Raw genomic sequence first — 13,378 nt, forward strand, 5'->3', positions numbered from 1 at the left:
ATCAAGATACTGTAGGTTAGATTGATATTCAATTATATCTCCAATAATAATTTATATTAAAAACCAATTTTACTTATCAGATATACACATTATATTTATTTTATTTATCTTTTAGTTTCTTTTTAAGTAAAAAACAGTATTTTTAAAATGAAAAATTGAAAAGAAATTAATTAAAAATATATGTTTAAAAAGCCTAATACAAGTACATTTTTCTTTAAAAATCAAAGTATGACTACTTACATCTCAAGCTTTAAGATGTTACCAAATATAGGTAAATGTAATGTAGGTCAATGAAGTACAATCTTAGCCATGAAATATTAGACTGAAGACGTACTTTCACTTTAAAGCATTCTCTTCTGTTTCAAATTTAAAAAATTAAGCATTCCTTTGATTGAACAAAAATCAAATTTAATGCAATCTGTTTGTATTTAATAAAAATTTTATTTATTAAAAATTTGACAGAATATAAGACTCGAATAAATTATATAAATAAAAAGATAAACATAAAAAGGTGTTTAATTTAGATCTAAGGTTTTGAATGAATGCAAATAATAAATAAATATGAGAGTTTACTTACAATCTAAAGTGATGTTTGAGTCAGCAATTGGAATGCTAATCACTTTTTCATTTGTTTCCCTCCAGGATCCAGAAAACATGCTACAGAAGTAGGGACTCTAAACAGAGAAGATAAATAACCTTTTAAACATTTATTTTTAATAAATTTAGAATTATTAATTGATTTAGTAAGTTTTCCTGTTTTTAGTCGAGGAAAAAGTTTCATATTTTCTGATCCTTAAATTTCAATTTAATTAATTCATTATTTTACTTGCTACACTAAGTAGAGAAGAACATTTTTACGAACATTGGGCATTGTTTATAGAAAAATTATTTTCATTTGTGGTAGTAATGAAGTCAAAAATATTTTCCATTCGATATTTTCCAAAATTTGATAATGCTAATTTTTTAAAATTAAGGTCAAATTTTTAAATTATTGGGAAGCTAAATTTACTAATCGATAGTGCATCAAAATATTTAAAAGAAATACTTATGTCTGGTGGTCATATTGGATTAATTTGAACTGATTTTTATCATGTCCAGTAACGGAATAAGAAAATAAACGTCCTTTTTAAAAAAATTGTATTAATTTCTTAACTTTGATTAAAATAAAAAATTATAAACAATTAAAATCTGAAAAATCGGCCTTGAGGGATGTCTTAAGAATTTATTCCTCTTTAATTTAAAACAAAGAACACTCAAATCGGTTAAAAATTGTAGGCTGTAGACATTTTTGAACAGAAAATTGTAAAAAATCCTATTGTGTCGCGTGTCGCTCGGCTCCTATCACCTCTCGATGCGCTTCATTAAGATAAATTCTTGCTTGGATTTTCACTTCTTCTTTTAATAATTAATAGTTAATGGATAAATTTCATGATTTTTTAAATTAAACTACAGATTTCGATCTTCAAATCTGTACAAAAAAAATTTAAAAAGGTTAATAAACAAATTGTCTGGATTTTATTGCAAAAAAAAGTTATTTCAAATACCCTTTAAGCTAGATTAATGATTTTGTTATTAAAAGTTGCAGGAAGATACAAGGAATTAAGAAGCTTTTATCCCGATTTCCTAAAATAAAATTTGATCGAGATATGCTTAACTGTTTATAGTGAAAAAATTGACCTTTTTTTATTAGTTATTTTTTGACAATAAAATTTTTTTTAATTCTACAATACATGTTATTAATAATACAGATCCTTAAGAGTAAAATGCGACTTCCAAAACATTTTTTTTAATGATTCACAGATTTGACATTCAATGCAAACAAAAAGTTTGTTAATTAACAATTAGATTGAATCGGAAAAACTATTAATCCGATTGGGTCGAAATTTTGTATACTTATTAAGGGCCTCAAGGGCAGTAATTTTGCCAAGGAAAAGATAGATTAAATTAAAAAACAATTAAATCAATTATTAAATATTTAAAAATCGTTTGGATTTTATCGTTTAAATTCGGTAACTCGTAAACAAATTGTTGAAAAATACCGTGCGACCCCTTATTAGTTAGATATTCTTAAGCTCTACAACTTTTAATAACAACTTTTTTGTCCAAAATTTCACTGAAAATAGCAATCCTCAAAAAACCTCAAAAAAACTGATTTTGTCAACTTAAGGCACTTTTCCTATGTGACGGTTTGAAAAAATCAATTTTTTTTGCATGTTTCGAAAGTACAATATCGTTATTTTTTTATCGTGTAAAAGTTTTAGACAGATATTTGAAAAATTAACAAAGTTACAGCGCGTAGAATTAAACAGTGCACGGTCGCGAGCTACAGCTACCAAACCTTTAAACGCGTTTTTCTCAAAACCACTTTTTTCAAACTGGTGACAAGGATTACTCAAAATCTATTTAACCGATCGGTCTGCAATTTGGAGGCATTATTTTACACATGAGTGGCTATCGTGTGAACCTCGGTCATGATTTTACATAAACATTTTCCTATTTTTTTTAAACAATTACTTACGAAAAAACAAGCAATTTTTGAAATTTTTTTTTAACAGTCCGCCATTTTGTTATTTAAAAAGATAAATTGTTTATTGAGGTTCACACGATAACAGTAAGCCTACTGAGTAAAACTACGTTTGATTTTTTTATTTCAGACGATACTAAATAAATTTATCGTTGCGACCGTTCACCCGTGCATTTTCAAAGGAGTCAACCTTTGACAGTCATGTAAAGTTGGCACTACTTTTTTGGAAAATCAAAAATTTTACAAGAGTTCTGGGCACTTTGGCAATAGTTCTAGAGTTCTCTGACGATTATTTAAATAGTTCTGATGATTAACAATAAAAAAAGCGACAATGAAAAATCATAGTGCTAACTTTGCACAGCACTATGATTTTTGCAAAAAAGAGTTCTGACCTAATATTCTAAAAGAGAATAAAGAGTTCTAGAGTTCTCTACCAAAAAAAACAAGAGTTCTGCAAAATTTCAAAAGTTATTAACAAATTAAAAAAAGATATAAAAATAATATTTTGCAAGTTCTGAATAGAGTTCTGGCATCGTTGCGAAGAGTTCTATAAGTATGTCTAATGACATTTTGTTCTAAATCCAAAATCAAAAAAGTTACGGGACTTTGAAGTTTTCTAAAATTTTCAAAATTTTAAAATTCAGAGTTCTAAGAGTTCTGATAAGAGTTCTGGCATCGTCATAAAGAGTTCTATAAGTATTTCTAATGACATTTTGTTTTAAATCTAAAATCAAAAAAGTAACAGGACTTTGAAATTTTCATAAATTTTCAAAATTTTAAAATTCAGTGTTCTGAGAGTTCTGAAAAGAGTTCTGGCATCATCATAAAGAGTTTTATAAGTATTCATAATGACATTTTGTTTTAAATCCAAAATCAAAATAGTTACAGGACATTGAAATTTTCAAAAAATTTCAAATTTTAAAATTCAGAGTTCTAAGAGTTCTGATTAAAGTTCTGCCATCGTCATAAAGAGTTCTATAAGTATTCCTAATGACATTTTGTTTTAAATCCAAAATCAAAATAGTTACAGGACATTGAAATTTTCAAAAAATTTCAAAATTTTAAAATTTAGAGTTCTGAGAGTTCTGATTAGAGTTCTGTCATCATTGCGAAGAGATCTAGAAGCAATTCTAATGACATTTTGTTTTAAATCCAAAATCAAAAAAGTTACAGAACTTTGAAATTTTCAAAAAATTTCAAAATTTTAAAATTTAGAGTTCTGAGAGTTCTGATTAGAATTCTGCCATCGTCATAAAGAGTTCTATAAGTATTTCTACTGGCATTTTGTTTTAAATCCAAAATCAAAAAAGTTACAGAACTTTGAAATTTTCATAAATTTTCAAAATTTTAAAATTCGGCGTTCTGAGAGTTCTGAAAAGAGTTCTGGCATCATTATAAAGAGTTCTATAAGTATTCCTAATGACATTTTGTTTTAAATCCAAAATCAAAATAGTTACAGGACATTGAAATTTTCAAAATTTTAAAATTCAGAGTTCTGAGAGTTTTGATTAGAGTTCTGTTATCGTCATAAAGAGTTCTATAAGTATTTCTACTGGCATTTTGTTTTAAATCCAAAATCAAAAAAGTTACAGAACTTTGAAATTTTCATAAATTTTCAAAATTTTAAAATTCGGAGTTCTGAGAGTTCTGAAAAGAGTTCTGGCATCGCCATTAAGAGTTTTATAAGTATTCATAATGACATTTTGTTTTAAATCCAAAATCAAAATAGTTACAGGACATTGAAATTTTCAAAAAATATAAAAATTTTAAAATTCAGAGTTCTGAGAATTCTGATTAGAGATCTGGCATCGTCATAAAGAGTTTTACACGTATTTCTAATGACATTTTTTTCTATACAAAAAATCCAATTGTAAGAAAATTTTAAAGTACCGTAACTTTTTTGATTTTGGATTTAAAACAAAATGTCATTAGGAATACTTATAGAACTCTTTATGATGATGCCAGAACTCTTTTCAGAACTCTCAGAACTCTGAATTTTAAAATTTTGAAAATTTATGAAAATTTCAAAGTTCTGTAACTTTTTTGATTTTGGATTTAAAACAAAATGCCATTAGAAATACTTATAGAACTCTTTATGACGATGCCAGAACTCTAATCAGAACTCTTAGAACTCTGAATTTTAAAATTTTGAAATTTCTTGAAAATTTCAATGTCCTGTAACTTTTTTGATTTTGGATTTAGAACAAAATGTCATTAGACATACTTATAGAACTCTTCGCAACGATGCCAGAACTCTATTCAGAACTTGCAAAATATTATTTTTATATCTTTTTTTAATTTGTTAATAACTTTTGAAATTTTGCAGAACTCTTGTTTTTTTGGTAGAGAACTCTAGAACTCTTTATTCTCTTTTAGAATATTAGGTCAGAACTCTTTTTTGCAAAAATCATAGTGCTATGCAAAGTTAGCACTATGATTTTTCATTGTCGCTTTTTTTATTGTTAATCATCAGAACTATTTAAATAATCGTTAGAGAACTCTAGAACTATTGCCAAAGTGCCCAGAACTATTGTAAAATTTTTGATTTTCCAAAAAAGTAGTGCCAACTTTACATGACTACCTTTGACTCATAAAAATAATTATTAAATTATTTGAAAAATCACTAAAAAAAATTTTTTTGTATATTTTTAGACACTACACCCAGAGAAAAAAGTTATTTATTTTAACTAAAAGTGTATATTTAAGAAAAATTTATTTGTTGCAAATAAATATTTTATTTAAAATAAATAAACTAATATTTATTTCAAATAAATGCACTAATTAATCTAAAATAAAGAAATATATTTGCAATTTATGAAATAGTATATTTGTAGCAAATAAAAAATATATTTGATTCAAATAAATGTTTGTTTGACTTATAAGTAGACGCCTGCGCATATTGCATTGCTATAGTAAAACAATAAGATGTTTTGCTTTTAACAGTTTAACGCGTACAATTATAAGAGGTTTATTCATCATGAATAGTTAACAAATTTAATTGATTTAAGTACAGAATTTTTCTTTTTAAGTGAAAATTTTAATTAGTACAAAGTAACAGATTTGTATGTGATTTCATTTACATTTTAGTGTCTTATTTGAGATTTTGTGAGAAAAATGTGACAGTGGACTTTTACATATGAAGTGAAAAAGTAAAGTAAAATGACTAACAATAAAAAAACCTGACTTTATTTAACAAATATTCTTATAAAAATAAACATTTATTTTAATGAATATTAAAAGTTCCATTAGTGATTGTGATTGTTAAATTTATTTGAAGGTTATAAGTGAATTTTAATATTTTAGAATGCTTACAGGATTTATTAAAATGAAAAGTGTTTTTTATTTGTTCTAAATATAAAATATATTTAAAGAAAATATAAAATTTTTTTCATTTAAATAAAAATGGATATTTAAACGAAATATATTAATTCAAATAAAAAATATTATTTGAGCTAAATAAAAGTTTAGTTGGTTCTGTGACAAATATCCTTTTTTATTTGTTTGAAATAAATTTTATTTAATTCAAATAAATCATTTCTCTAGGTGTAATTAGGGGCCGTCCATAAATTACGTAAGTCACTTTTTTGCAAAATTTGACCACCCACCCCCCTGCGTAAGATTTTTTTCATACATTAGCGCCATTTTTTCTATGGTTCGTAAGATTTAGCAGACCCACCCCTCCTCCCAAAATGTCTTACGTAATTAATGACGACCCCTTATAACATGTAAAATAAGTTATAGAATTATATTTTATTTTCTGTGAAAAAAAAATTCCTGAAAAAAGCCTGAAATTTCGGCCGTCACATAGGAACAGTGCCTTAAGGGGGAAGTCTACTGTGCGACAAAGGAAAAATCAGGCCGATTTTTGCGGATTTTTTTTCTAACAAAATACGACTTGGACATTAAATTAAATTAAATCGCCATCTTTATTATATATTCAAGTATTTGTAAAAAAATTTTAAGTCGAAATATTCTAAATTGCCGTCGTGGCACTCCTTCGAGCGAATGCCCGTCCTTTTTTAGGTGCACAAACGGTGTACATGAAATCTCACGTCTGGGTAATCTAAATTACCCAGACCCAGGTAATATGGTTGTCATCTACATAGTATTGACTCTCGTCTGACGAAGGATTTTGTCAATAAAAAATTTTGGCTCCGAAAAAAAAAATTCTTGAAATTTTTTCAATTTTTTTTTACATTTCATTTTATTATTGTTTATAAAAATTAAATAAAAAAATATATTGACAAAATCCTTCGTCAGACGAGAGTCAATACTATGTAGATGACAACCATATTTTGTTTTTTTGTTTTAGATCACCCAGACGGGAGATTTCATGTACACCGTTTGTGCACCTAAAAAAGGACTGACTTGCGCTTGAAGGAGTGCCACGACGGCAATTTAGAATATTTCGACTTAAAATTTTTTTACAAATACTTGAATATATAATAAAAATGACGGTTTAATTTAATTTAATGTCCAAGTCGTATTTTGTTAAAAAAAAATCCGCAAAAATCGGCCTGTTTTCTTCCATGTCACAGTAGACTTCCCCCTTAAAAGATTTATAACACACTGAGAGACCTTTGGGACTGTAGCGGAACAACGTATGTGACAGCAGCTCCACTATGGTTTTGGTGCGCTGCGGTAAAATCTTGGGCGCGTGACAGTCCCAACACTGTAAAAAAAAGGTTCTAAATTAGAGCTAATTTCGGTATTAAAATAGAACCAAATTACGATTTACATAGTACCAAAATTGGTACTAAATTAGTACCTTTCTTTTTACAGTGAAATGTTGGTGAGCAGCTCACCGATGTAGTGGGAATGCCGCCTTTGGTTTGCAGCTGAACAACTTTGGGACTGTCACGTGCCCAAGATTTTACCGCAGCAACCCAAAAGTATAGTCCTGTAGCGTTCCTCCAAAATGGTCAGTAGCAGCCTATCGAAAGTCTGCTGCTGACCCAAAGGTCTCTCAGTGCAATAAACGCGCTCTGTCTAAGTTGGTGCAAACTGTTGGGCTTTGTTTCTAGGCTACTAATCTATCAAATAGCATTTTTGTCTATTGGGTAGGATTTATGTCACAAAATCGATTTTTTTTTACAGGGCGCCTGGACTATTATCTTTCGAACCGAAATAGTTAGAGCATTGCAATTTTAATTATAGAAGGGTGTTATCACTCTAAATAAATGTCCGGAGTTATGTGACATTCTGTTCATTTTTGTGGTGCCCCTATTTAAAGTTTGTTTTCACCCTACTTTTGAAAATTTTTTCGTAAAAGAAAATATCAACTTTTAAGTATATTCAGTGGCGTAGCAATAGACGGTTTGGGGTGTTAGATTGTCCGGAGCCCCGGCGAACTAGGGGCCCCAAAAATAAAATTGATTTTTTTCATAAGCAATAAAAAATAGTAGGGGAGACTAGGTGCAGTTGTTACAATTTTGATAAAAAGTTATTGTAATTTGAGTTTAACTCCAATTTGTTTGGAGAAATGAAATTAAATCAAAGGTATATTATCTAGTTTTAAAAGACCATAATTGATTTAGCTCTATATCTATAGTTAACTAGAAGCATTTGAGTGACAGCGTGCAAATTGTAACAACTGCACAAACTGAATGTCGGTTGTTACAATAACAAGAATCATCTATAACATTTCTAAATTGAAGACAAATAATTTTTTATAAACATTTTTATTAATTATTCATAATTTTTTACTCAACGTAATAGTACGTGACAGTTCCATAGAGATGGCAGCATTAATATTGTTTCGAAATGAAAGAAACATAAAAAAGTTTTTTTTTTCTTTCATTTTGAAGACGAATTTAGAAAAACCATGAGATTTTTCATAAAAAATTAGTGTGATTACATTTTTGACAAATATTTTACATTTTAAACGAATCTGCTGAATTTTGGAAAAAATATCTGTTCTTATTATCACTTGTAACAACTGCACAACAGGTACATTTTTTTAGAATAAAACACTTTATTAAAAAAGTATACACTAAATGTGGACAACCAAGGCAGTTTTTTAAAGCTTAATCCTCATAGAATTGATATTAAAAAAATTTACTTTGTTAATTATAAAGGTCTATTAATTACCTATTTAAAAAATTTACTTTTATGTGAAATCTAATTTACATCAAATGACTTTTATGACAAATGAGAATTATGTTAAATGTATTTTATGTCAAATGAACTTTATGTAAAATGAAATTTATGTTAAATGAGAATTATATTAAATGACATTTATATCAAATGAAATTTATGTCAAATGAAATATATGACAAATGAATTTAAAGACAAAATAAAATTTATTAAATGTATATTATGTCAAATGACGTATATGGTAAACAAATTTTACCTCAAATTAATTTTCTGTCAAATAAAACTTATAAATGTCAATTGAAATATATGTCAAATGATTTTTCTGTGAAATAAAATTTAAGTCAATTGTATTTTTATGTTAAATGGAAATTATGCTAAATGATTTTCATATCAAATAAAATATATGTTGAATTAATTCTATGTCAAATGACATATATGTTATATAAATTTTATGTCTAATGAAATATGTATCAAATGGATATCATATTAAATGCCATTTATGCAATATAAATTGTATGTTTAATGAAATGTATGTCAAATAAATTTAAAATTAAATGTTTTTATACCAAATAGAATTTTTGTCAAATGAAATTTATGGTAAATGGTTTTATGTCAAATGACTATTATGTGAAATAAGATTTCGGGAATAGTCATGCGTCTCATTAATCTTTAGTATATACTGCAATTTTTATACATGCGAATATGTTGTTCTTTTGTCATTTATTATAATGATAACCGGCAACAATTCACGCGCTGACGCGCGCGATTAACTTTTTTTGTAAAATATTTTATGCTTCTTTTTAGAAAGAATGTCCAAAAGCCTGAAACTTTAAAAATTTTTTGTTATATTTTGTACTCACGTGGAAATTTTTAGTAGGGAATATTATATAAATGCACAATAAATATTCTTTTATATTTATATTTACTTATTTAAATTAGAAATTTATTATTGAATCTTTCTTTGTAACAATTTTACTATTTTTTCTTGCTTATTATACTAAGTATAGGGGGCTAAGTATAGGGAGACTAGGTGCGGTTGTTACGCTGTGCAGTTGTTACACAGTAAAAACCAAGTCTTAAATTTAATGGTGGCTAGTTTTAATTTTTGACTTATCTTAAGCTATCAACTTTATTTAATCATAAAAACTAACTGAAAATTAAAGTTAGTTGTACTCTTACTTAAATAAAACTCAGTTTGTAATTTATTTGTAATACACCGGACTTAATTTCAGATCCAATGGTTTTAATAAAAAGTTGGATGAAATTAACTTCTAATAAGGTACGCTAACAGCTGACTGTAAGTCTGGCGAGGCTGAAAAAGTTGATTGTGACGTCACAAGGGACGCAATTTGCAAACGTGAAAAGTCTGAATAGCGCGTCGCGTCGCCGGTTTACTTTTGACTCGTGTTTTATTAATAATATATAAGTCCATAAATTATATTTATAATTGGTGAATCTTAGACAGAAAGTTTAGTTTTATTAGTATGTTAATATTTTAATTCGATTATAAACAAGTTTATAAACATTTTATAATCTTAATTTCACCTAATATATATGTGCATTAGCATTTAATTCTTTATCTTAAAGAGAGAAATTTCCACTGATAGTTTTAATAATTGTTGTTTGTTATAAGAAATTAAATGTGACATATGTTTATTTTAATAAAATTCAAGAATATGAACATACTCTGTAAAAACAAAGTCTTTCTTTAAGGCGGTGTCAAAGTCGATTGGATTTTTGCATTGAGCTTCAATGGAAAAATCGCATCGACTTTGACACCGCCTTTAAGCTCGAAATTTGTCTTTTTTCAAGGTGTAAACGGAAGACTCCCCAATTGATACAAGTAAGGTGTTAAATAAACTGAAATTCAACTGTAAGCTTGTAAGAAGGCTGAAATTTGGCTAGATGGTTTGGCTAAATTTTAGCCTTCTTACTAGCTTACAGTTGAATTTCAGTTCATTTAACACCTCACTTGTATCAATTGGGGAGTATTCTTTTTAAACTTCTAATCATTACTGACATTCAGCCAATATGGTCTACTTCCGTTTACACCTTGAAAAAAGACAAATTTCTGGCTTAAAGGAAGACTTTGTTTTTACAGTGTAAAAAGAAGAATATTCAAGCTTTCGTTTGATATGAATTTTATTAAAATCGGAGGTAACGTGTTTTGAGATTTTTCAAAGTTTAACTTTTAAACTCAATTTTCTATTTAAATTAAATTATTAAAAAATAGTTATTTTCGTATCAAGGGCGCAAAATAGGTGGTTTCGCCAGAGTCGTAATCACCTTCGCGCCCATGATGCTAACATAATTTTTTGTCCTAACTGCATGGAAAGTATGTCATTGAGGGCACGAACGATTAGACGCTTATATTAATTAAGAATTAAACCCTATATAAATGTTAACTCTTCGAAGTCTATAATGATAGAAGTTTTTATGTAGGAATAAGAAAACAATGTATTTAAAATTGACAATTTTTACAATCGAAATGGGATCAAAACCAAATTTGTCATAATTTTTTTTAGAGAAAATCGAAAAAAAATTGCACATTTTTATAGACAAAATAAAACAAGTTAAAAACACTGTAAAAACAAAGTCTTCCTTTAAGCCAGAAATTTGTCTTTTTTCAAGGTGTAAACGGAAGTAGACCATATTGGCTGAATGTCAGTAATGATTAGAAGTTTAAAAAGAATACTCCCCAATTGATACAAGTAAGGTGTTAAATGAACTGAAATTCAACTGTAAGCTAGTAAGAAGGCTAAAATTCAGCCAAACCATCTAGCCAAATTTCAGCCTTCTTACAAGCTTACAGTTGAATTTCAGTTTATTTAACACCTTACTTGTATCAATTGGGGAGTCTTCCGTTTACACCTTGAAAAAAGACAAATTTCGAGCTTAAAGGCGGTGTCAAAGTCGATGCGATTTTTGCATTGAAGCTCAATGCAAAAATCCAATCGACTTTGACACCGCCTTAAAGAAAGACTTTGTTTTTACAGTGTATGTTCATATTCTTGAATTTTATTAAAATAAACATATGTCACATTTAATTTCTTATAACAAACAACAATTATTAAAACTATCAGTGGAAATTTCTCTCTTTAAGATAAAGAATTAAATGCTAATGCACATATACATTAGGTGAAATTAAGATTATAAACTGTTTATAAACTTGTTTATAATCGAATTAAAATATTAACATACTAATAAAACTAAACTTTCTGTCTAAGATTCACCAATTATAAATATAATTTATGGACTTATATATTATTAATAAAACACGAGTCAAAAGTAAACCGGCGACGCGACGCGCTATTCAGACTTTTCACGTTTGCAAATTGCGTCCCTTGTGACGTCACAATCAACTTTTTCAGCCTCGCCAGACTTACAGTCAGCTGTTAGCGTACCTTATTAGAAGTTAATTTCATCCAACTTTTTATTAATACCATTGGATCTGAAATTAAGTCCGGTGTATTACAAATAAATTACAAACTGAGTTTTATTTAAGTAAGAGTACAACTAACTTTAATTTTCAGTTAGTTTTTATGATTAAATAAAGTTGATAGCTTAAGATAAGTCAAAAATTAAAACTAGCCACCATTAAATTTAAGACTTGGTTTTTACTGTGTAATGTTTGCATTTTTATAGTTAACATAAAAAGAAAGTCGAAAATATCGCATTTTAATGAAGAAAATCGAATAATTAACATCCGGGCGCAAAATCCTCTTCGCCAGTTCGGAGGAAGGGGAAGCGGGCGCAAAATATTTTTCGCCCGCTTCCCCTGCCCCGGGGTGGGAATGAGATACTTTGCGCCCGCTCTAAGTGCCCGAAATGACATACTTTCCGTGCAGGTAGGACAAAAATATATTTTTTTCTTATCAGAAAGTTCAGAAATTCTATATTCGAAATCATTAATATAAAAAGTAATTTGGTTCTACAGAATGGAAGAAATATTCATTTAAAAATTGTCTTACATTGGCAATTGTTTACGAAGGGGGTCGTTTTGAAATGGAATGCCTCGTATACTTTTTTAATAAAGTGTTTTATTGTAAAAAATGTACCTGTTGTGCAGTTGTTACAAGTGATAATGAGAACGGATATTTTTTACAAAATTCAGCAGATTCGTTTAAAATGTAAAATATTTGTCAAAAATGTAATCACACTCATTAAAAATAATTTTTTAATAAACATTAATAAAAATTTAGTTTTCTAAACATTATTCAAAAGTAGACGAAAGAACAAAGTTTTGTCCTCTTCATGTAATTTTTCTAAATTCAATAGATTAAGTTATAGATAATAATAAATAAGTATACTTAGATTGCATTGAATCATTTTTAACATAATTAAATTTTTCAAATATGTCTACAATAAAAACCTTTTTGAATAGTTAAAATTTTGCAAAATTTAATTGAAAATAATTAATTTATTTCAAGTATTTTGTTACAATTTTTTGAAGAATTTTAATTGCAAATTTTGAAAATAATTGAATTATCAAAAATTTTGAAGAAAAATCTTTAAAGGTAAATTTAAAAATGAAAATTAATAAAAATTAGCTTCTAATGTTTAAAATTCAATATTTTCAATTACATATTTCCAAAAATTCAAATACAAACAAAAATGATAACATTTTAGAATTATTTCTAACATTTTGGAGAAAACAATCATGTTCAAAATTTTTAATGAAAATTCATCAAAAAATTAATTAGTTTTTTAATTTAGGGGCCGTTCATAAAGCATGTGATATTGTTAGGGGGGGTAGGG

At 27.4% G+C, this 13,378-nt stretch overlaps 1 protein-coding gene across 1 annotated transcript in view; it reads right to left on the reverse strand.

Moving 5' to 3' along the window:
- LOC122509947 (protein germ cell-less) overlaps positions 1-13,378 on the reverse strand; it is a 129,150-nt gene that overhangs the window by 96,792 nt on the left and 18,980 nt on the right. Inside the window, exon 3 of the mRNA XM_043624288.1 lies at positions 578-674. Within this exon, the coding sequence (XP_043480223.1) occupies positions 578-674 (97 nt within the window). The remainder of the gene's footprint in view (positions 1-577; positions 675-13,378) is intronic.

The sequence above is a fragment of the Leptopilina heterotoma genome, unplaced genomic scaffold, assembly GCF_015476425.1.
Source record: "Leptopilina heterotoma isolate Lh14 unplaced genomic scaffold, ASM1547642v1 Lhet_65, whole genome shotgun sequence".
Lineage (NCBI taxonomy): Eukaryota > Metazoa > Arthropoda > Insecta > Hymenoptera > Figitidae > Leptopilina > Leptopilina heterotoma.